Source organism: Zonotrichia albicollis, chromosome 7 (assembly GCF_047830755.1).
Source record: "Zonotrichia albicollis isolate bZonAlb1 chromosome 7, bZonAlb1.hap1, whole genome shotgun sequence".
NCBI classification, from domain to species: domain Eukaryota; kingdom Metazoa; phylum Chordata; class Aves; order Passeriformes; family Passerellidae; genus Zonotrichia; species Zonotrichia albicollis.
In genome coordinates, this window is record NC_133825.1 from 30,264,230 (window position 1) to 30,289,406 (window position 25,177).

The 25,177-nt window shown below is 43.2% G+C and overlaps 1 protein-coding gene across 14 annotated transcripts in view; it reads left to right on the forward strand.

Annotated features, from left to right (window-relative positions):
• The window catches only part of CAMK2G (calcium/calmodulin dependent protein kinase II gamma), a 115,762-nt gene that overhangs the window by 46,980 nt on the left and 43,605 nt on the right, over positions 1-25,177 (forward strand). For all 14 annotated transcript variants that reach the window (XM_014275647.3, XM_005481450.4, XM_014275649.3 and 11 more), the window contains exons 3-6: positions 5,306-5,365; positions 20,427-20,481; positions 21,053-21,118; positions 23,921-23,993. In XM_014275647.3, coding sequence (XP_014131122.1) covers positions 5,306-5,365; positions 20,427-20,481; positions 21,053-21,118; positions 23,921-23,993 — 254 coding nt within the window. The remainder of the gene's footprint in view (positions 1-5,305; positions 5,366-20,426; positions 20,482-21,052; positions 21,119-23,920; positions 23,994-25,177) is intronic.

Consider the following 25,177-nt stretch of genomic DNA (forward strand, 5'->3'; position numbering starts at 1 on the left):
GAAATGTAGCCTGCAATGGCAGTAGTATGCTGCTACAGATTTATTAATTTGAGCTGGTTTTTGAAATGGTAGTGTAGAAACACTGAAATGAAAAGGAGAGAGGAAGGGGTCATTATATGCTTATTTTCTTTGCATTTCTTTTTAGGCATCTCCTCTTAGCTCTTGTCAGAAAGGATATACTGAATTGATGGAAGCCTCTGGTCATTCTTAAGGCCTAGAATGATTTTTATGTTTGTTTCTACTAATTCTGCAGATGGGGAAGTGGTGTCAGTCTAAGACTTGCTGGTATCCCTGTTTAAGGTGGTGGTTTGGTATGGCATAGTGTCCTCTGCTACCCTGATGCAAATGCTGAGACATGTCAGTCATTCTGTAGTACAGTCTTGCTGGAAAAAATGAGAGAATATGGGGCGAAGTCTGTGTCTCGAAGTGCAGGGTGAGGGAACTAATCCTCTTTTGCTGGGAATGTCTCAGAGAGGAAGTTTAAATTTAAACAAGCATGAAGGAACCTGAAGGTTCAGACTAGTCTCACACTACAAAATGTATTTGATGTAAATTCGATTTCTGTCTTGATGCAACTCAAATGGTATCTTAGCAGCTGGCACCAATTGACTATCTCCCGGAATTGGCATGATGACAGCAATCAAACTGAATTTATTGCTTTGAGTTTGATTCTTCTTCCGGACTCTTCCCATTCTCAGAAATGTAATCTAGAATGTGTTCCCACAGGAATGATAGTTGTAAGCCTCCTTTAACAGCAAGGACAGAGCATGGTCCTAATGCAGGATTGAAGACAGGTGGACTGCAGTAGTGAGCACCCAGATTGTATATTCCAGTTGAAAATAGAAATATTATGCATTTGTAATGGGAGGAACACTTTTTTTTTCTTCATGACATAGTTTCTTATCACAGAGCTGATTCACATCTAAGTGTTAGTTTTCTTGATGCTTCTTTTTACTGGTTTAGGAAAGAATCTGCCTTTCCACTAAAGTGGCTGAAATTTAGGCTACTAAAAGTTATCCCCTGCTCCTTTATCTTTTTCCTTTCTTAAGGCAGGTGTACTAAATAAGGAGTGAGCTTTAGCCACAAGACCTGCTGAAGTTTGATGCATTGTAGAAAATCAGGACAAACTATGATGGTTTTGGTCTTCTGTACTCAGGCAGGGTTGTTGTTTTAACCTTCCCAGTTAGAGTTTCTTACAGCAGTGACTTCACTGGTTGTGCTGATTTACACCCGTTTGTGTCCATCCATTATGCATTAAAAGTCCTACCTCAGTGACTGGACTGCATATTTTGTTGTGCGCTAACACAGCCATTCTTATTTTCTATTTAAGTTAATTTAAAATAAAAAGCCATCCCAAAGAAATCCCAGTACTTTTAAAAGGCATTTTATCGTCAGGTATGTTCTAAAGAAACCCAGGAGTAATGTCACTGAAGTGACAGTGCTGTGTTTGCAGAGCAATGATGTTAAAGGTACTTGAGTTAAATGTAGGTTTACATGCTGAACAGAGATAGAAAAATCATGCTATATAAAGGACTGATAAAGATAAATAGACATTCACACTTCAGTTTGTGTATCAAACACAAGTAAGTTTTGTCCTTTTTTAAGCACCATCTTAAGCATTTACATTTTAAGTTTTGCTACAAAAGAGATATATAGATTTCACTTTCCTGTCTGTGTAGATACTCATTGCTTCAGACTGCAGATAGAATAATTTTCCAAATAGCAAGATTATTTTTTTTTTGGCTGGAAAACAGTAAATGAATATTAGATGAGTGTTTGTAATATCCTGTACTTAAGTTTTAAGCATCAGCTATTGTTCAGGGCTAGACAGCTCTGTAACGTAGCAGGAAAAGAGCTTAATGAAATCCAATATTTGGAAGCAGGAGGTAGATGAATTCAGACTTGGAACAGCAGTGCCGAATTTTAACAGGAAAGAGAGCTAACATTTGCAGTAATTTCTGTGGGTGTATGACTTTATTTATCACTTGTATTCTTGAATGTGAACCCTTATGCTTTCTAAAGGATATACTTTGTTTTAGGCAGATTATGGAAATTACTGGTTGAATGTCACAGTTTTGTGAAAGGTGAGAAATAGGCCAACCTAGAATCCCAGGCCTAGAATCCTGCAAGGTAGGTCAGATGTGTTGTTGTGCTCCTGTTAGCTATGAGGTATAGTTCTACTGTGCATTAGGAATAAACACCTCCACTCCAAAAATGACCTGCAGAAATAAGTTTTATCTTTAGGGCAGAGGGAGGAGAAGTTATTTCTTTGCAGGCTCTTGGTAAGGAAGGGGTTTTTTCATTGTTATTTTAATACAGTTAGGACTAGTTTGTATTTTCAAGTTCAGACAGATCCTGTATGAGAAAAGTGTTAAAGCCAACCCATTCACTGCTCTGCTGGACTCAAAAAATACTGGATATTTTGTCTCCTACTGGGAATAAACCTTTGTTAGAGCAGAGTAAGGTAGAAAGTTGAGGTTCTGTGTTTATTCCTTATGCATTTGGGTACCAGGTTGTTCCCCATAAGTACTGAATTGACTCTGGTACTGATTTGGTAAGAGTCAAATGTTTACACCGTGCCAAAGGCCACCAGGTGCTGAAGACCTTTGGGGATGGAGTGTTTACCAAGTCGCTGGCTGGGCCGTGTGCTGGAGCTGCTGCAGGAGCGGGAGCTGTGATCCCGCAGGGCGGGCGGCAGGAAACCCGCCCAGCCTGACCTTTCGCTGCTCCCAGTTGTGGCGGCTGACTGCTGCGGGCTGGTGCTCCCAGGGCTGGAGTGTGCTTTTTCTCTGTGAGTTGTGCTTGAGTTGGCCTGTTTTGTTGCCCTGGAGACAGAAGAGTGTGGTATGCTTTCCCCCCGACCAGAAATAGTTTCCTGTACCTTGTGACCGGAGTGCTGTACTCCTCCTCTGGTCTCCGGCCAGGCTGTGTGGTGCTGGAGGGATGGAGTGTGGGGTGGTGACCTCTTGTCACAAGTTCTGATGTGGCTGCTGCCCATGAACACTAGCTGCCCTGCCAGCTCCCCTCCCTCTGCACGACGGTGTAGGATTTCAGGGGAGCAATTGCTCTTGATTTACATCTCCCATGGCATTTTGATGGTTATGTCATTTTGTTTGAGCCTTGCTCCTGTCAGCTGTCTGTCCTGACTGTCAGGACTTGGGAGCTGAATAGCACGTGGTGAGCTCTTGCCTCTTCTTCCCCCTTTGCTCAGCTGTTTTTGCTGCCTGCTTCTCTGTGTCCTTGTACTTGGGAACAGATTCTCAGCAAGTATAGCTGTGCACAAGGGCAACGTGATCTGAGCAGATGAAGGATCCCCTTCCATAGGAGTTCCAAGTAGAGCTGAGAGGGAAAGTGGGGAATTTGTGAGGCCAAAGCGCGCAAGCAGGCTGTGGATAGTTTATCTTAAACTGTTGTCCTGCTGTGAGAATCTATCCTGAGTGCAGAGTGTGCAGCACTTCTGTTACTTTGCTACTGTGTTTTGCAAAATTTCATTTGTGAGAGATGTTGCTAAAAGGGAAGCAAAGACATCCCCACCCCTCCCAACTAATGCAGGTGAGAAAGTGCTTGCACTGCACCAAGGCCTCAGGAGCATGGAAGCTCTCCAGGCTTTCTTGCTGCCTTGTATTTTATTGGAGAGTGGTTCTGGCACAGAACTCTAAAATATATGCAACAACAACAATAATTTCCAGGACTGAGAAAGAAGGAGAGATGAAAGGAGTAATTTACCTTCCCCCATCCCTGAACAATAGCAGATGAGAATGTAAGCACATCTCAGCCCTATAATGTATTAATTGGGACATTTTCTATAGTTCAGCAGTGGAAAAGAAGACAGGAATCGTGCAATGCCCTGAGCTTCTATTCCCAGCCTGGGAGACAAAATTGTTCTGTGCTGAGATTTGGCTCAGTCTCAGTCTTCTGCTCACGGGGAAGAGAACAATTGCCCCAAGCCTCCTTTACAGAGAGAAGGGAAGATGATGCAGAGACCAAGTAGCTGAACAGACAATTTTCAGGCCAAGTAGTGCTGTGCAGCTTTGTTGAAGTGGGTCTCCAGTGGGGTTCCTATAATTCAGAGGGTGCTGCATTCCTATCACTATTCCATTCCTATCACTACCAGTGATCTGCTAAGTAGTCCAACCAGGCAAGGATCCTGCTTACTCCTGTGAAGGTCTGTTTGTCACAGGGATAGAGAGTCTCACCTGTGCTGAAGATCTGCTAGAGGGGAATTGTCAGGAGTGGGCAGGTTCTGCTACTTCCCTTTGCTGTGTTCTTTAGATGGCTGGAATGGGAAGTCCAAGGACTGGACATTCTTACTTGCCTTGTTCTGGGCATCTGCATTCACAAACATCTAGATTTTAGCAGCTGCCAGGGCTGCCTAAAATATTTTGTCTCCCTCAGTTCCTTTATGTCAGTTTGTGCTTGTCCAGTGTGAGCATTTCAAAGGAGAAGAAGGGGTTGTTGTAGTGTAAATTCAGGAGTCAACCACTGCTGTAGTGAAAAGTCTCCGTGGCTGCAAAGCCTCCTGCTTCTTGGCTGAAGAAGGTAGTGTTGTTCTAAGTCCTTCTCTTTTCCTTGAACTCACACATGGGAAGAGAAACCATTTTTTACTCTCCTTGATATTTTTCTTTAATCCAGATGAATGTCGTGCTTGAACTGATGTTGCCTTTGGGCTGGAATAAGCATACTTAGCATTTGAGCAGAATTTCTTGCCTGGAGATTCCGAAGTGCGTGATCAGCATTTCACCAGCGAGTCTGTCCATGGGTACTGAAGTATGGTTACCTTTACAGTTCACTGAAGCTGGCAGAGTTCTCTACTTCATGTGATGGCTGTGCACTAGCAGGAGCTGTATTTCGCTCTCCTACTCTGCCCTTCTTTCGCAGTGTTTCTTTGGAGTGGAAGCAGTTCCTTTTCCCATTTCATGTGTGTTGTTTCTTCTGAGACTTTTTCTCTGACTCTCCAGCCTTGGAGAAAGAATACCTCCCAGAAGGGGTCTCACTGGAACTGGCTTTACATGTTTGAGAAGCTGATGGAAGAGCAGGGCCTTTCATTTTGCAGCTACTCACTTTGAATCAAAGGGTGCAATAGCAGTTTAGTGCTGGCTCTGTAGTGTGAGCAGCAGTCCTAGTGCAGCCTCAGCTGCATAGCCCTCTCCTGAAATGCCTGTGAAGTTTTGGGAGACAGACATGTTCCAGCAGTTCTCAGCCTTCAGGATGTCTGCTGGGTCACTGTGTTCCTCTCTGTTGAATATGAGCAAGAGCCTAATTCAGAGTTGTGGTACCTAACACCTTGTTTCTTATTCTCTTTCAGATCACCAGAAACTGGAACGTGAAGCTCGAATTTGCCGACTTCTAAAGCATCCAAATATTGGTAAATTTATTTGGGCTCAGAGGGGTAGGGGTGAGACAAGAGTAGCAGTGTGTCTCAGCTAGCATGCTGTAAGAGAACAGATGTATTCTGAATGTTCACAACAGCTTGTCAAAGTTGAATCACCTCAATAGTTTATCTCTCTGACAAATTTTGCATCCAGCCCTGTCCCATGCCTTAGCAGCCTGCCCCAGGCGTTCGCCAGAGAGTGCAGTGTTCCTGCCTGCTCCCCCTGCAGAGCTGTCCCTGCTCTTTGGGTGAGGCACGACTCTTGTCTGCTCATCTGACATTCTGCAATGGAAGTGAGGTGTTGTGTTTTTCTCCACATCCATACTCTGTTTGTTCTCCTTGGCCCTTACTGACATGTCAGTTTAAGTGCTGTACTCAGAGACAAGCATGGGCTAATACTTCAGCTCCTCTCATTGTAGTGGCCACTTACTCTGAAAACAAGGGACCAAGACTGAATTGCCTATGTTGAAGGGGGGAAAACAAAAGAGTACTGGAGCAAAGGGAATAGTTTGTCTAAAAATAAAGAGGGAGGCAAAATAAGGCACATTAAATATTAAATTAAATAACATTAAAAAGCCTAACTTATTTACTGAAATGTAGAGAGAGGGCATGGATTTTTATCTAGTTCCAAAGCGCCATGGAAGCTTGGACCATTAATAATCCTCTTTTTAGCTTTTTTAAATAAATAAAGCCTCTAGGATCCTAGCTACAATCTGATTTGAGCTAATTTATTTAAGAAAACATTAGGAAATACCAAACTGCCACTTTTAACAAAACCACAGTTAAATATCAATTCCTGGGAAGACTATGATGTATTACTTTGTGTTACTTTTGCATAAATCAGTCAGTGGAGATAATACTTTAAGGACATCTCTCTGGTCTTCTGACTTTCAGCTTTGTAATCATTTGCTCCTGCTCTGAAGGGCTGGGAGAGGAAAGGTGCCTTAGAGCAGACCCCATGGACTGGTGTCTGTACTCTATTCCATGTGTGATCAACAAGCAATTTCCACAAGCTCAGGAACTGACTTAATGCAAAGTTCCTTAGCAGCAGCTTTTAATCAGAGTTTTCTTGCATCTGAGTGTAGCTGTGATGTAGGTATGGCTTGAGAGGACCAGGGCCCCCCTTCTGCAGTAATTTGCACTGATGAATATATTAGCCAGTAAGTTTATTGCTTGGCAGTACTCACACTGACTAAAACTCTAGTTATTGCATTTCATTTGCCCTGTAAGACTTGCTATACTTAGTTTAGTAGGTGATGTCACTTTATATTTTGACCTTAACTTCACTTCCATAATCTCTCCTTTTTATAATTTCTTACATCTTTTCTTTCCAAACCTCTCACAGAGTAAATTTTATACACAACAGGAAAGCCACTCTTATAAGTAAACATCAGGGAGAGAGAAATATATCACGTTCCTGTTTCAATTCTGCAGTTGTAATGAGTGGCAGTGCTTGTCTTCTGTTCTGTTGTGGTTTGGAAAAGACAGTTTGGGGGGAATGTCAGTGGTCCCTTCCATTTTCTACAGAGAATTTCCCACCTTCCTAGAAAGAAGAGATTTTCTTTTAAGAAAAGGAACTAGTCATTGTAAAGTCAATGAGTGCTTACAAATAAAAATAAGGGAATCAATTTTTATGCCTACAACAGAATCAAAGTGCACTGAGTAAGACCTCAAGAAGGCATATGGTTCATTCAACAATCCTGTGAAAATCTTTTATACCTGGCTGGTTCCAGGCATGTTTGTACTTAAAACCTTTAATCCTTTCACAGCCCCTGGTGGCAGTCTTTCAAATGTTTCATTTTTCTGTCAGTTAAACATTAAAAACATAATTTGCCTTTCTCTTAGCTTGTTGTTTCTCGTTGTATCTGGAGTATCTGGGGAAAGTAGTTTTTCTTTCTTGTAACAATCTTTTACATATTTGAAGACTGTTATCATGTCTCTTTTTAGTCTATTTCTTCAGACTAAACAAACCCAGTTCTTTCAATCTTTTCTCATGTCATATTTTCTAGACCTCCAGCCTCCAGTCCAATTTTTTTTCCTTTTCCCACTCCTTCTCTGGACTCTCTCCAGTTGCTTCATATCTTTCTAGAAATGTGATGCCCAAAATTGGACATGACTGAGGTCATGTCAGTGTTGTCCAGAGGGGAAGGAAGTGCTTCACCTGTTCCACCAAAGATATTTGTTTTGTACATCAACCTTAGAAGCTTTCATTTAAATATATTGTTGATGCACATTTGTTTTTTGACACAGACTAATGTCTGCAAAACTTCTGGCAAGCACATATTTATTTATTTTTTCTTGTATAAATGAGAATCCCCATTGAACTGGCTGTGTATTACCTTTATCTTTATTTAAAAAGACAGGAAAAAGAAGAAATCTGGTCTGGGGGTTCACCTCTCCCCATTTGTCAAAACCATTTTGATTTTTCTTCTGATAGTGTAAAGGGTTTCAGGTCCCACAGGAATATGGTCTTTGGTAACAGTGCCATATATTGAATCATGTCGCTAGTTAATAACACTGGTGAGTACTGTTGGGCTCCAGCCAAAATCTTGAAGATATCACTAGATTCATTGTTCCAGTTTGACAATGATAAAATTTGAGTATTTTTTTCAATGAGTTGTAAACACTGTTGTCAGCTAGTTCTGAATACACATTTTTTCTTAATTGCTTGTGGAAAGAGCATGTAAGATGCTGTCAGAAGCCTTGCTGAAGTCCAGATGCTACAGACATTGCTGCTTCCATGTTCCTTGGACTTGTTATTTTGTCATGGAAGGGAAACATTGCTCTGATGTAGTGGGTTTTTTTTCCCCTCAAAATGTGTATTAGCAGTTAGTAATCACCAAGTTACTGGCATTCCATGTTGTAAACTCTTCTGAGTGAGTACTTGGTGTGTTGCCTCGGTGTCAGCTATGTCAGTAACACTGCACAACCCAAAAAGAATTCTGCAGCTTTTGCACTTGCTTTCAGTTTCAACTTTTGTTGTTACTGTTTTTGTTGCAAACTGTGTTGCAGCAAATCAACAGGGACCTGAGCCAGTAGCAAGTCTGGGCAGAAGACTGAAAGTTAGAACTCTGTGAGGCAGGCTGCTTTTCCCTCTTGCCTGTACACAGGATATAAAGCAAGCCTGCTGTTGAGTTTGTGGTCTTATGCATTTACTGCAGGACAGTTGATTCTGAACTGCAATGCACTGACCATAACACTGCTGCTCTGATAAAATAAAGATTTCTCTAGATACAAAGTAGAAGTGATACTCCCATTTGCTGTTTGGTTTGTTTTTTAATGACTGCTTTCTGAGTTATCCTAACATGCCTTCATCAAATACCAGCTCTAATTAGAGGCTTTGGCTCTGTAGCTGGGTGTTTGGCTTGTCTTTAAATGCACATTATGGCCAAGGTAATCACAGTAGAGTAATCCTTCTAAAAGCTTGGAGATGCAATAAGAGTTTTTTGTCTGGACAAAAGAAAGTTGACTCAAGGCAATTTTCTTCTGATTTCCATCTTATGGTATGCATGATATGGAATGTGTCATTATAGCTGGTCAGACTTCACTAGAGTAAGGATTTCTTTCCCTAAATTTCAGTTTGTTCTTTCTCCTTCTGACAACTCCTAGAGAACTTTGCATTCTGGCCCAGAGAGACATTTGCCAGCCATGGTCATCAAATACAGCAGAATTGGACAGAGATCAGTCAGTGATCTGTTCTTTTCAAAAAAGGCACCCATTACTGAGGATATGGATGTGTAGAAGAGGCAGAAGAAAACATCATTAAAACCCCACTGTCCATAAAGAGATAAAGAGCCTGTGGAAGTTGGCAAGAGTTATGGCTCTGTGGGAAATTCCACTTCTAGAACAACTTAGTGTTCAGTGATTCACTTAGGTATAGATCTTGTGACATTAGACATGGATGTATTTGTGAACGTCTACAATAGAATGATACAGCTGCTTCCTCCTTAATCCCTGTTTTGCTGGAAAGAGGTAGATTTCTGTAAGAGCAATCATAGCCCTAACTCTTCATTTGCAGATGCTTTGCTGGTTGTGCCACTGAAAATCGTGCAATTGCTAAGATCAGAGCTAAACTTACAATGTCTTGAATATCAACTCCTGCTTAAAGGAAGAGCTGTTTGGTTTTCTGCTTAGTTGAAAACTTTAGTCAGTCTGAAAATCTGAATTTGATTTTTAAGTCCTGTAGTTCATCCACTACAGACACTTTCTTTGTGAAACATTCATTTTTCCCTCATACTTCTGCTACCTATCAAAGATTTAAAGCAGTAACAGAGCTGGGAACCCTAGAATATTCCTGCAGGTTTGTTCAGTGCAGATATGAAGTTCAGAAATATGACCTTTCCTATTTCCCAAAGCAATAATGATGCAAAATTCAATCAAACTCATCATTGATAGTTTTCAAAAGTCTTTTCTAGCATTCTCCTACAAAGGTAGGGTTGTGACTTGTTCAGTGCACAGAGCAGAAGTCTGCTCTGTGTGTGGGTTTTGTCCACTGTGTTGTTAGGTGTTGCTCTTCTCCTAAATTTTCTTTGTTATGGCAGTGTAAATATGGGCCTCTTTTCTGGATTTGTCACCACTTGATCTGTATTTTTTCTTAGGTGTTTTTAATCTAACTGTATAAAAGAAGTTCTTGAATATCTTTTGTTCATAGTTGGAACTGAGCACTTCTGGTTGGTCATTGTGCCCTAGCTCATGGCAGCCCATTGCTGTGAAGAACTGCATGCACTTAGGTCTAGAATAATAAAACCATATGTTTTAAGAGAAGTTGCGAGTAGCCTAAGAGCCAGAGCCAAAATATTTTCCTGATTTCTGCCTTTGTATCCTCTGCTGAATGCTTCAGAGTTAATTTCTTTGAGGGAATTTATAGCAGTGGTGAAATGCTGTCCTCAGCATCTATCAGAATTATTGCTTTTTCAGGTTTTTCCTACTTCAGACTTCTTCTCCAAAATATGCTTGCACCTGAATTCTTCTTATTTTAACTTCTATCTGTTGGCTTTTCTCAGCACAAATCCACAATTTTGGGCATGTCCTTATTTAAAATGGGGAGAAAATGGTATAGAAATCTCCTGTGAATTAGAAGAATTTCTTTTGACCCACTTGAATTTCATTTCCTTTAACAAGTGGTCTGTCCTCCTTCTACCTCTGAGTTGTGGGAGTGATTTTGATGGATGTGTATAAGAAAAGGGCTCCAGTTTGTGTGTCCTTAAATGATGGTTACAGATGAGGTGTGAAGTGGGGCAAAGACAGAAAGAAGGATGCTGTGCTTCTGTGTCCGGCCCAGCTGGATTATCCCACAATAGCAAACCTTTGTGGGAAACAGGGTGTGTGGGTCACGTCTGCAGAATTAATACTGGGCTTGTTGTCTTGGTGGTATCAGCCACAGCTTCAGGTTCACTCATTCCTCATTTTAACATACTAGTCTTGATTAGAAAGCCTTCAGTATTCCTCCCCTGCTGCCATTTGAAATGTTTTCCTGTCACCTTTTCCTTAACAAGAGATTTTAATTGCTTCCTTAGTGAACAAGAAAAAAAGTGTAGGCTGTGTTTTGCTGTAAACAGCAGATTTCCTTGTTTTCATTTGGCTGCGGGCATCCAGACTGCCTTTGCATTTGGGACAGAAAGGATGTAATGTGCAAAAAATAGTTAAAATGCAGGGCATTCTCCAGTGTTTTGGCCATGATTGCTCCCTATGGATACTCAGGGGTGTTCAAGTGGGATGCTCCCATGCATGGCTGGCTGTTTAAATCTGCTGCCCTGCAATTTATTGCTGAGGGACTGTTTCAGGTGCAGAGGGGATGGTATGGGGAAGGTAGTGTAGGGGGAAAAGAGACTTTGTAGTAAGAGTTATGCTTTGAGACCTAATCAGTTACTGTGCAGCTTTTCCTTGGAAGTGTCATGGGGCTATCTGAGAGGACAGCAAGTTGCTGAGCTTCCTAAGAGGTCAAACAATAATATTCTTGGACTTAAACCTTTAACCTGCTCTCCTCCTACCCTGCCAAAACAAACCAAAAAACCCCAGAAAACCTGCCAACAAACACTCAAAAATCCCTCAGACTATCAGCTGAAGTCCGTTCCTGCTACAAAGTTTGGGCCTTTGAGCTGCAAGTTACCATTTGTTATTTTCTAGTCTCTGTACTGTTAGAGATTCAGGTGAGTGCTCATGCATGTTTGCCTGATGGAATGCTCTCCAAAACCACAGGCAGTCCACCTTTTCATTTCTCATTCTGATTTTCACAGTTAATTATTTCACTATTATTTATATCTGCATATTTTCTTCTTTTACTGCTATCTCTTCTTATAGCTTTTCCTCTGATTTTAAGAAAACCATTTCTACATAATCCATCTCAGTTTGGGAATAGAGTAATAATTGCATTTTTTTCCTTGCCAGGGGATATATTTATTCTGTATGTCTCTCTGGTCTATGCTAGAGACATATTTGGATTCCATTATTCATCTATTTAGCTGTGAGATTTATCTGTGTGCAAGCAATCCCTTAAAAAAATAAATAGTGGGATGAGGGCCAGATTCCGTGCACTCAGAGGTGCTGCAAAACTCAGAGGAGGATTCCCCTACGTTCTGCCTTCCCCCCCCACACTGAGGCATGGAGAGAGCCTCCTTTGGGTCCCTCTGCCCAAGGCCTGATGGCAGCAGGGGGTGGCTGCCCTCTGGTCAGATCCTGCAGGCGACAGGCAGCCGTGCCAGGGGCTCCTGGCTGTGCTGGGAAGTGCCAGGCAGAGCCGAGAGCATCAGGCTCACACAGCAAGGTTTGGGGATGGCAGGCACAACACCTGCCTGCAGGGATTCAGCCCTCATGGCAGAAATGCCAGGATGCAGAGCATTGTGTGAGAGAGCTAAAATTTGTCGTGGCCACTATCTGTATTTTATTAATTTTAATAAAGTGGGTGTTCTCCGCTTATTTTCTTTGAGACACCAGTGAAGTTGGCTTGTTATTATTTTGGGGGATTTTTAGAAAAAGCTCTCATATAATACTAGTGGTTATCAGAAGTACTTTGCTTATCTGCTATGTGGCTAATAGGAAATTATTAATAACAATTCTGGATGGTCTGTTTGCACTGTTATCAGGAGAGCAGGAAATATTCCTGTGAAATATTCTTTTGGCGCATCTAATGTTTAACTAGGGCATTCTAGATGTTATGTGTTGTGTGCTGAACTTCAGCTTATCAATACAGACATTTAAAATCAGAGGAAGAATAGCATTTAGTTGGCACTGAAATATTTTTTTAAAATACTTTGTGGGTTTTTTTTTTCTTTTTTACTTCTGCAGAAAGACAGGTTTCTTAACAGGAAAGGTACTGTTCTCCCTGCAGCTCCTTTCTAGGCTGTGAATTTCTGTGCATAAGGGAATTTCCCAACTGGGCACTACCTTAGTCTCATTTTTTAGGGCTGGAGAGTTAAAAAGGTTACAGTAAGAACAGTGGTGAGGGGGACAGGAAATCCACCTCTGTGCTTGTGGGCCTTTTCATACTTCCTTAGCACTGTTCTTGCCTTTCTTTGCAGAGCCTGCAGCAGCTTGGTTCTGCCTGAACCTGAGCAGAGTGTTAACAAATCCTCCTTCTCTTCTATTTTCCAAAGCTTTGGAACTGCATTTGGTGTAAAATGCTGTGTGCTTGGGGGCTTTACAGCAAGCTGGTGTATGTCCAGCTTACCCTGACCTCACTGTGTCGGGTTTGGGAGAGGAGGGAAGGAGAGCACGTTTCTTAGGGGCTGGGGGACAGCAGCCCGCTGTGTCCTGTTAGCTAACTGTCCTGCTGCTGCTGGTCACTGCTCTGACAAAGCTGGGCATTAGCTGCTGGGACAGATGATTTCTAGAGGATTATTTGCATTACACAATTTAATGCTTTTTAATAGCAAATTTTTAATTAAAAGGAGAGTCCTTTTGGAAGCAGCCTGAGCAGCTGCAACTGAATTTTGCGTGTTTAATGTAATTAGAGAAACAGCTGGGGTGGGAGCTGAGCACCCAGCTCACTGGCAGGCACAGGTTGGTGGTGGCTCCTCGTGGGACAGACATCCTGAGTGATGTGAAGTGTGCAGGAAGTGTCCTGGCACACAGCCAGGCTCGGAGATGGTGGGACAGTTCCCGTCTTGGCTGCCCAGGCTGCTGAGCAGCTGGGGAAGCAGGGAGTGTGGGTGGTAGCCATCTGCCTCAGTTCACTTGTCACTTGTGCTGCCATGGACAATAGTGCTCAGTTTGCAGGCTGTCGGGCCATGTGTGTTTGTAATAGTTTCAGTACCTCCTGGCACATTGCAGAGTGTCCATGGAAGAGGAATCAGGTAGACTTTACCCTCCAGTTTTATTCTGCTGCTTCTGGTATGCAGAGTGTCTTGAAATAAACCCTTGCAGCATCTCTAACCTCTTCCATTTCTACACGATACAGGCATATGTCTGATGTCTGGTTGAAAGTTGCTGAAAAGTGAAGCTGTGGTTTTTCCTAATGAGTGGCTGATGTTTAAATAACATGGCTCAGTCCAGAAGATCCCAGAGCACTTTTAAGTTTGCACTACTAAGGCTCCATGGAAGAGTTCCTGTGTTGCAATTACCATGACCCAGGAGACAACCATAAACCTCTGTGTTGTCTTTTACTGGCTCTGCCACACCGGCAACTTAATTTGAGAGCCCTAAATACTGCATTAGGCACTTGGTGTGTGTTGGTGCAGAGGTAGTTGGCTGATACAGTCCTTTATGTGCCCATAGTATCAAAAATCAAAGCTTTACGCTTTGGAGCACCATTGAACCTAGATTTAGCAGACAGGATTACCTGTAGCTTGAACACTTTCCCTAAGGACAAGCAAAGACTACTGATATGAAGGAGCCAGCAGATTTCATCCTGTGTTACCTTCTCCTGGGCAGAGATGAGTGATTGCTGCATAAAGATAATGGGAATTGTCCTGTGAAATTCTGCTTCTATACTTACTTTTTGTTGCAACTTTGGAAACTTCTTTGCTTTAAGATATTTACTTGCAGCAGGTTGCCAGAAATCACCGTGTGTTAACAAGAGCCTGCCTGCCCCAGGCATGGGCTAAGCCCCTGTACAGCCCTGCTGTGCTGTTTCCTGTGGCTATGGGATACAGGGAATGTTCATTACGTGGCAGGCACAAATCCTCCTGGCCTGTTGTGCTTGACGTAAGAGTAAAAAAGATAATAATATTCAGCACACTGGACAGAGTGAAAGGGAGATGTGGGTCAGAACTAGGCTAGGCATATTCTGTGTTTGTGACCCCAATACCAATTAGTATTGTAGATGTGACCTTTTAAAGATGAGATGCCTGTTGCTTTTCAATGTCTTATGTTCTTGTAGTTGGGGTGGATTTTTACAAAATTTGATAGCTATTTTCTGATTTCTTCATTATTCACTTCAACTTTTGCATTCACAGAGCCTTGCTCTGCGTGACTCAGCAGCAATTTGCATTTGTTGTTAGGCTGGTGCAGTTTGTTATGAAGGAGATTTTCCTCTAATGTTCAGTTGGTTTGTATCACACTCAGGCATCAGAGAGCTGAGGCTGTCTGTACTGGGTCACTTTATTCAGGCATGGAATGCAAACCATATGGCATGACTGTTACTGCATTGCTGTTTTTTACAAAAATGCCTAATTTTCTCTCATTAATATAATAGCTTATCAGTATTATTTTTCCTAAAATAAAAAAGGTAACTGCACAAGGATTTTGGAACACTTTGAAGTAGCAGCTTGAAGTTCTGTTCAAGAACTTGAGGCAAGATTTCCAGTGAGACTCTGAAGATAGCAGGCCTGGAAAAGTAATATTCACAGCAGATGTTCTTCGAAAGTGCCTGAACTCCAGTCCACAGCTGCTCTGAGGTTCAGTAACCGCAGCCTTTGAGCCACTCAGTGTGGTATCAGGCTCTGTGCAAATACCCTGGATTGCGTTAGGGCCTTGGACCTTGCACACACACCCACACAAGACAGAAAAAAACTTGCCCTAACTTGCAGAGTGTGCTGAAGATCTGAGTTTTTGGGGAAAGGGAGCTATTTGGTATCTTTGTTTTTCTGTTGTTAGTTACTTTTCCAAAAGACCAGTGTTGTGGGAGATGCTTCCTGTACAGGCAAAATCAGTTTCCATAGGATAAGGCTGAAGGGAAGAGCAAAGAAAAGTATGCTTAGAGCAGTTAGCTAGGTTGTCTCTTGTGTGTGTCTCACAGCTCTTTAACAGTGCAGTTACATGTGTGCATTTAAAACTGGAGGGACAGCTTTGAGTAGCAGACCCTTGGTGGAGTACCACTGCAGTACCAGATTCAGGAGATACTTAAAAAACCCATTAGGCTTTCTTTGTGGCTTGCTGAAGACATCGTTTCATCAAGATGCTGTATTGAAACCACTGCTTATTCCTCTCAGAATCTACGTGCTTCTTGGCAATATCATCCAAGTGGTGATGCACACTTTCTCCTGACTGAGCAGCTGGTTTTGTTGGAAAGCTTTCTACCTACCAGTCTGTAATTGATGCTGCTCCTTTGGACAGCATTTGTTCTGGCAGTGCTTACTAGGCCTCTGTGGTTTTTTAGGTATTATTTCAAAAGTTATCTGTAAGACTTGTCGGTCTTACAAAATTAGATGTGCTTGTGAACTCTACAAAACCTTTTTTTTGTGTGTGTGGATGGGACCTTTTTTTTCCTCCTGAATAAAACTTTGGGTGAAGTCTTTCACCATATCCGGTAATTGATTTAGTGCCTTGTTGTCTGACTTGTTTCTTTTTTCTTTCCTACTCCCCTCTCTCTCTGTTCTTGTGAACCTAACCATTGTAGTACATCCATCAGAGATCTTTGAATGGGAAGAGTCATCAGGTGACTCCAGCTGTGAGTGGTATTGGCAGGGTCTAATTTCCTACATCTGAAAGAATCCCTGTGTTAAAAGGGTTTGGCTAGGAAGGAAATACAGTTTGAATTGCTGCTTCTTGGTAACAGAATCAGCTGATAGAAATAATCTACCTCATCTTCTGGTGAATAGAGTGAGATGAGCTTCCCTGGCAAATACTCTTTTTAGTTTGGTTGTGTTTTGAAAGACACACTGTTACTGTTGTGCAACTTCCCTCTTGCTGCAGCTTGAGACTCCTTTTGTGTGTGATGTGTGCATTTGTCTAGCCTACCCTGCTAGACACATGCTTCACTGGTCCCCTGATGACAGAAAAAAACACAGTACTGTAATATTTTTGAAGAAAGGTTTAACTGGATGAATACTTTTGTTTCTGTTTTTCTTATTATTGATAATCATGTTTCAGGAGTACTTTGCCCTCCAGTGTCTCCATATAATTATATTTTTCACTCTCTTGTAACCTCTGTCAACAGGTTATACAGATATGAGCAGCTTTTGTGGGCTCTGCTCAACCACTGTGTTAAAGCTGAATTTATGGTAGTAAAAGAGCTGTTAGACAGTGTGTCAGGACCAGCAGCCTGTGGAAGAAATGGGATCCTCTTTTCATGGGAAGATGCTTGAAACAGAGGACAGCCCAGTACTTGAGTTTTGCTGTTGGAACTGGCATATGGGCCATTGGAACTGGGCCATTTGGGAACCTGTGTTTTGCCTTCAGGTGGAGGACATTTGCACAGGTTATCTTTAAGCAGAGAGGGCTCTATACTGTCTGGATGGTGCAGGTATCAGATGTTTGTGTTTCTTCACGGTGAAGACTCACACAATGTGGATCATATTTGTGAACTACCAAAGTGGAGAGAAGGCACAGAAACTTATGGTTTTTATCATTCAGATATTTCTAAATATATGCCATTTCGTGGACTAGCTGAACAGTTTTGGAAAAGGCAGGTCATGTTTTTAAGCTAATTATCCCTTAGTTAGGGATGTTAGCACTGTAGTAGAAAGCAGGGCATTTTAACTTTATGTGTCAGCAGAGTGAACCATGGCTCAGAGCTGTCCATTGCAGACTCCTTGCTAGTCAGGAAAGCTCTTGAGGCTCTGCAGGAGCATAGGTAAGCAAAACTTTAGGATGAAAAGGACACTAGGTTTTATTTCTGTTCTGCTACTATGTATTGCTTTTATTTCTTTGCATCAGTGTGAAGGGCTGGAATTGAGAGTCATGAGAGTTTTGGTATTTTCAGACTTTTATTTTGATCCTTTCTGATTCCCCTTATTGCTGTCCTGCTCCACACTTAAAGCCTGCTGTTCTGAGCTGTCACTCATTATTCCTGTGCAAGGTGGTGGTGCCCAGTGTAGTTTCTCCTACAGCTTTTCTGGATTTTGCTATTCTACCATTACTCCCTGAGCTTCGTTACCTCAGCAGATGAAGTCCCAGGCAGATTTTATTCCAGCATCATTGTGGGCTGTTGTGAGGAGGCAGCTCCCTTGTTAAGTTAATGACCTGTGTCCTCCTTCAAGGCCTTCTTTTGCTTGCAGCCCTGGGGTGGTGCACAATATCAGTATTTATGAACTGTCTCTGCTGTCTTGTCATGGTTCCTCACCTAAGGACACGAGTAGTGTTTTACTGTCCTTGAAGGCTCTTTTTGCTGCCTCTGCCAGTCTCTGCCAGCTGAATTGCTACTTCCTTCCCTTTTCATAATGTAGCTGACAAAATTGCTTTCCTTGGGACAAAGGAATAGCACCAATCAGCTCATTTGTGTTTTATTTTCTGATGTAATTTGCTGTCCAAATCTTTGGATCAAAGTTTATCATTCACCGTTCCCCACTTCTACCTGCCAAGATGTTTACATGTCTTTTTCAAGGCTGCTGTTCTCAGCATGCTGGTGGCTGTACTCCTCCATTGTGATATCACTCATGCCACTCTCCTCTGTGCTTGGTGGTTCTTGCAGTGCTTTAGTGACCATTCAGGTGCCAGAGGAAAGAGAATGCTTCTTCATGCCCACTGTGCATCACCAAACACGACCTTGTTAGTACATTCAGCTTTCCTTGAAGAATCTCCATCTGTTCATAGCATCTCTCAGCAGACTTTTGCCTGTGTTCTGGGTTTCAGCTCTTGTTGATGTGCTTTGTCCTGGTTTCACCTCAAGCAGTCTTCACTGGAGTGCAAACTGCCCTGTGCTGGAAATCCAAGTGTCTCTTTCAGCTGCTTTCCATCCTGTTTCCAGTCTTGAATGGAAATCTTCTCTCCTAGGAAATACCTTTCTTCTCACTTCTGTTTTTGTAATTCTGCCTCTGCTGCTTTCTGCCAAGTGCTCGGGAGGCAAGTTTTCTTGTAAACACAAATTTGTGTTGCAATAAAGTTATTACAAACCCAACTAAAACTGCTTGCTTGGAAGAATCTTTTGTTTGCAGCAGGTGATTTACAGGACATAGTTGGTCAGGGTGATGTGTCTGTTTCACACATTAGGAGCAGCATGTTGCACCTGAATGCTGCCCTGGCTTGTTAACAGCATTTTGCTCCTCCCAAACCCCTGCAGTTAGGTATGCAGTAAAAATGCTAAGGAGAGGAAACTGGCCAAGGGACTAGGTCAGAGATAAAGGGAGAAAAAATATGGGAATCAGCAGGCAAAAAGAACAAGGAAAGAATTAAATCCTCTGAGGAAGGGCACTGGTCTCTGCACGTCAGTGCTACTCTCTCTTCTGGTTTTGAGTGTGTTTGCATGCACATGGAAGGATGCCTGAACAAAGGAGGGTTGCAAGGAATAAAGAAGAGCACTGACAACATGTGCAAAAGCTGTTCCATGTGTGCCCGGTGCTAGTTTGAAATCTTCCCAAGACAGTGATGATGGTGGCTGATGTCATGCACTGATAAGAGCTGCAAACTGATTTCTTGATACTGACAGAGAGAAAATCATGATGCTGGAAAAATCAAGGAAGGTCACCTGCGATGTATGTGGAAGAGAATGGCGGATAGGGAAGAGAGGCAAAGGTACCATTGAAGTGACAGAGCAGGATAATGAGATTTTTCTTGTAACTATGAGAACAGTCAACTCTGCTTTGGTCAATACTCAATTACAAGGTGCTAAAGTGACTGAGACCCAGTCTTGTCACAGCTAGTTGCTTTACTTGGGTGAATCAGTAGACAAAGATTATAGATGGTCGTATGAAGAAGACGTCTTGTTCTAGTCAGGATGTGAAGGCTTAGGAATCGAGTGAAAGAGAATTGCTAACGTGTGGCTGATTGGCAGGGAAAGAGTGATGCTCTGCAGCAGAGGAAAAAAGCAAAAAATATGGTTTCTGTAGCCATATGAATTTCTCCTCTTGGGTTACAATAGTGCCTAGGTATCCAAGAATGGTCAAAGAAATGGAGATTTTGAATCAGGCAAGAGGAAATGGCACTGTGCCAAATGCATAGATACAATAGTTACTGCCTGTGTGTAACATGGGGAAAGGAGAACAGAACCTCAGAGATCAGAACCTCAGAGATCCCAAAATATTAGGGGATAGTGGCCCATGAGCTTGGGACATGGAACAGTAAAAGATGAAAGTTAATTTAGGTAATAGGAGCAGAATTAAGGAGGGATACCTGAAGGTGGATGAAATTTTGAGAAGCGGAATGTGATCAGATATGTCTGTGGAAACAAGTGGGTCAGAAAAATGAGACAAGAAACTGGTTCTGAATTTTGGGTAAGGATTTGCAGTGTAAATCAGAATGAAGTGAGGAAAAAGAAATAACAGAAGAGAACATAGTGAAGCCTTACAGATAAATGGCAGAAAGGAGACCATTGTTACTGACATGCCAGTACAGTCAAAGTCAATTTATGGATTGAGGGCTTGTTTCAGGACTTGGGGAAAAGGTTTGTTTTACGAAATAATGGATTGGGAGAAATGCCAAAATATGAGCATGTAGGATAAAGTTGGCAGATGTGAAAGGAGGGTACTGAAACATTAGAGAAGAAGAATGAACAGGAGATCAAAAATACTGAGAGCTTGTTTTGATGCTGGAGAGGGGTGAATGTATGTACAGGACACCCATCTGTTCCTTTGAGATAACAGAAGAAAATAGGTCACTAAGGGAGCACACAGAGTAAAGGGCATGGGGAATTAATAGACTGAGTGGGCTGAGGGAGGACTTGGTTGTGTGCGTGAGTTTGATTTGTGAAGTGTCATATTTGCTACATGCTCTGTAAATCTCCAATTCTTGATTGTTTTTGCAGTGCGACTCCATGACAGTATTTCAGAAGAAGGTTTCCATTACCTCGTCTTTGATCTGTAAGTGTCTCTCTCTGATGCTTCACCAGTGATGCAGCCACATTGGTGGTTGACTAACAGCGGAATAAATAGCACCTGCATTAGTAGCATTCTCCCCTTCTCTTTTGAGACCTGTAAATACCTCAAATAGACCTCTGCCCTATTTGACAAAAATCCATTGACTGTGTGGTGGAGACAGACCAGGAAAGCTCCTGGCTCCTGGCACCAGGTGTAAGTGTGGGGATGGCAAAGAATGTCTATCCTGTGTATGGAGACTGATTTTTGTCTCTGAGGCAGCCCAACAGGGGTCCTTCCCAAGCTCAGCATACACCTCTGCTCAGCAGGGGTGTGTGGGCAATTTGTGCACAGTGTGTCCACAGAGTCCTGTGTGCTGCTGGTGCAAAGGCAGTCCAAGGGCTCAGTCATGTGCATGTAGCAGTGCTGGTGCCATGGTGGTGGAGCTCTGCCCTGGTTCCCCTGGAAGGCAGTAACCCGTGCAGGCTCTGGCCAAGGGCCCGGGTGGGTGGCCATATACATCCTTTAACTGCACAAGCATGGGCTCTGTAACATCCTTTGTTCTTTTGCACTCCAGGGTTACTGGAGGGGAGCTCTTTGAAGATATTGTTGCTAGAGAATACTACAGTGAAGCAGATGCCAGGTAAGACTGTTTCCAGACCCTTGCATGCATGTTCCATGTACATGTACAAGTGGAATGAGTTTCCTGACTGCTGATCTGCGTGTGGCTTTGTTCTAACACTCTTGCCCCTTGTCTGGATAAAACAAATCCTCTTTCTGCTATTAGCATGAACTTAATTGTCACCAGACAGCCTGACTCAGTACAGCTCTAGCCCTTGCCCACTTGGAGACATTGCTGTCTCTGCCACTTGCAGATGCTGTGCTCTTTGCTGGGAGATCCACTGTTAGCAGCTTTGTCTACCTGGCCTTTTTGGTGACAGAATGTCCTTATAGAGCAAACATAAGGGAGAGCTGTGAGGATGCTGCCTGCTTGGCCCTTTTCTTCTTCTAGCAGGGTTTCCAGTGAAGTGCCACTGCTATTGGGCAGATCCATTCAATTTGCCTGTGTCTAGGTAATGTTTACTGGACAGTGAGGAGAGGGGGCTTTGAAGGCTGTGTTTCTGTGGAAGCCCTCTCTGACTGTCAGCTGGTCAGTGCAGTGACAGAAGGCACAACATGAGAGAGCAGCCTTCATATTTTAATGTTAAAAAGGTTCAGTTATGCCCTTCTGTTCCTGAATGTGTCCCCTCTCTCCCACTTGTGAGTTTCCTGAAGTGGCACGTGCATGTCCCTGTTTATACAGGGTGGATGTTATGTGCAGCAGTAGCTGAGGGTGTTGTCTGACCCATCCATCTACTGGACATGCAGCATCTGGAATCAAAGCTGGGATTAGGCCACTCCTGCTCTGCTTTTGCATGGCCTCAGAGTGGCCCAATGGTGACATTTCACCCTGCAGACTGAACAGCCAGTCACGTTCTTATCCCATACTAACCCTTGCTGAAGCAGAACTCAGGGGAGCCATGAGGAGTAAGAAGGAAGTAGTGGGTACCGTGGCAGGTTGAGCTTGGTAGGCAGTACTTTAAGGACAAAGATACTGAGTGCAGGGAGGGAAAGAGAGTGTGGCCTGGGGTGTTGGTGTAGGTACTGCTAATGGAGTCTGCAGGCACTTACTTGCTTTCTCTGTGGTTCATTTACCGTGTGTGTCTTCTGGTCATTGCAGGCTTTCAAATGAGGCACTGCTCTGTGTGCTCTGCCAGGAGCCATCTGGTGATTGGGAAGGCCAGTGAACTCATCAGCTCTGCTGGAGCTCCTGGCAGAGAGGTCTGAGAGCCCCATAGGTGTTTTCAGTGGGGTGTACAGATCCTGTAGGCACAGCATCTGAGATGGATACACAGTCAATCATGCCGCTCTGCCTTGAAGTTGGGAAGTTTTGAGGTTATCAATCACAATCCTTCCCCTGTTCCTCTTGCCAGTGCCTGCTCCCTGAAGTGCTCAAAAGCTGTCAGTGACTGACACTGCTCAGGAAAATTATGGCAGGGTTAGGGGAAAAGGAGGACTGTCTGTTGCTCTGTGAGCCTTCCTTAGGGTGCTCAGCCCTCTGACTGTCAGCTGGTCAGGTCTCCAAGTGCCCACAAGATGACAGAGTGAAACTCCTCCCTTTCTCTCCCCATGCTGTGCTGAATTCCAGAGCAGTCTGAGAGAGCGAGGGAGCGAGGTCTGTGCCAATCTGCCATGTTTGGCTCGCCTGGGACACCTCACACTTTTGCCATTTTTGGCCAGAAAATCTCTCTCGCTCAGACTCAGCTCTGTTCTAATTATACATTTTTGTTTTGGGAGCAGGGAGGTTTTCATGGATTCCGACCCTGAGGATTGTACTGCCAGCTCCAGAGGGCAGGGGATAGCAAATACACAGTGCTGTACCTCCTCTCCTCACCCTCTTCCCATCTTTTCCTGTAGTCTTTTTTCCTTTCCTCAAATATTTCACTTATTTCAAATTTCTTCCTTTGAGATTTGTAGAAGTCAGTGAAGGATCTGAGAGATCCTACAGTGAGGACATAGACCTCTTTGAGTTATCCACATCTGCGTACTTACTGCCCAGCCATAGTTGTCAAAATCCCTATTCTGTTCCAGTAAATTGGGAGCCAGTAAATGTTTAATGGAAGGGATGGTTCCGACTTGGAATCTCACCCATGGGTGGATTGTGCTGTTGTTATGCGACAGGTGTAAATAACATCTTGTTTTTGTCCCTGTGGTTTACAGCAGTGGGAATGGCAGAGCCAGGGTTTTCTGTGAGCTGGGGGAGTGCAGCACGCTGCACTTAACGGAATGAGTCTGCTTTTCAGATTACTAACCCCTTAAGTGGGATCTGTACTTAAAAGGCACCCAGCAAGCGGGTGTGTGTGCACATTGTGTATATAAAGTGCTTGAGATGCTGCTCTGAAAGCTTTGCAAACTGGCAGGCACCCAGACGTCGTCATCCTGAATTTTCTGGGGGAGGCTGCTACTCTCCCAAAGTTTATTCTTTGCTCAGGACTAGCCCAGTGGAATGTTTCCTGGAGTGATTTGGTCTTGCTTGCACAATTTTGGCTGCTGTTTGAAGATACTCAGATACCTTGGTTGTTCTGTGTGGGGTGGGCACTGTTGTCTGAAGGAACAACTGAGAGGCTTAGTATGATGGGAAGGAAGGAAATGATGGGAGGTAGGAGAGAGGCTTTGTGGTCCTGCTACAGAAAGGATGTTTGGCATCCTGTTGCTGGGCGGGCTGGGGTCGTTCAGCTGTGATGGTGCTGAGCTGTGGCATCCACTGCTCACAAGGAAGACATTCAGCCTGAGATCTTGAATGCCCTGTAGAGCAAGTATAAAAGTTAGGGAGGTAGTTCTGGGACGAGATGAGATGTTAAATGTGTGTGCGTAACTTTGTGTGTCTCTCCCTTTTATCTTGCAGCCACTGTATTCATCAGATACTGGAGAGTGTGAATCACATTCACCAGCATGATATTGTGCACAGGGACTTGAAGGTAATGTTTCCTCTGTGCTGTAGTCTGAGGAGAGCAGCCAGGGGATCATTGGAAGAGGCAAGACAGGAATATTGTGTTGCCAGCTGGCAGGGATTTTTGTGTGGGCTTTTTTTGAGTTTGGTTTTGTTGTTTTTGTTTTTTTTTTTCTTTACTTGAACTGGGTTCAGGGGTTCCTGAAGCACGAATTTGCTTCTTCAGAGTTTTCTAGAGGGCTAGAGGGTGTGATGAACTCCCAAGGAGGTTTTCAGTCTTTGTGAAACTTGCCAGCTCTCAGCTTCTCTGAGGCAGCTCCAGGATAGTTGTGAATCTTGGAGAGAAGTATGCTTCCAGAGAAACTTGGGTAGGATTCATTATAATGAAGGACACTTTCTAGTTTGTGATTGAAGAGATCTCTAGAGACCTGGAGCAATCTTTGTTCAATCTGCCAGGATGAGTTTGTCTGCACAGAGCATGTATATTTTTATTCTGCAGTGTTGCCAAATACATGCCACTGCGCTAGGGCAGAGATGCTCAACAAGAATTTTTTGTGTTATTTCTTTCTTCTCTCATCAGTAGAAGCACTTTTAATCTAAAACCAAAACTGCTGGCCAGTTAAAGACTGGATGAATCAATCATTTGACGCATTATAACACATTTATAGCTCCTAAGCCTCCGCAGTAGGGTCTCCTAAACTCCTAAACTGGGCAGCTGTGTTGGGAGCTGGGCAGGCTCCAGAATGGAGAGATTTGTGCAGGAAAGTCTGCGTGCCCTGGAGCCTTCTCTGTCTAAAGTGGCAATGGTGATGGTCACCAACAGTCCAGTTAAATTAATGCAGGATGACACCTGCTGCTGTTGGTTTGGGCTTGTTAAACAATGTGTGAGGGGGAAGGTAGAAAAGTATTTTGCAGAGAGCAAGGTAAAAGCACACTGCAAGCTTGCTAGCAGTGTTTTGATCTAGTGGAGCACCCTTTGTGTTTCTGACAAACTCCCATGCAACACTTTTGGCCTTCTGCTTCACTACACTGTGAAAAAAAGCAAATGATCTACTGTGGACTGTGGCTGCTCCTGATTAGACCCAACACCAGCTCCTGAGAAAGCAGCATCCAAGAGGCACTAGTGCCCAAAATTAGGGAGTCTATGAAAATCAATAATGTTTCCAGTACAGAAGCTTTCATTGTGTTCAAATATAATCTGGTTTTCTTCCA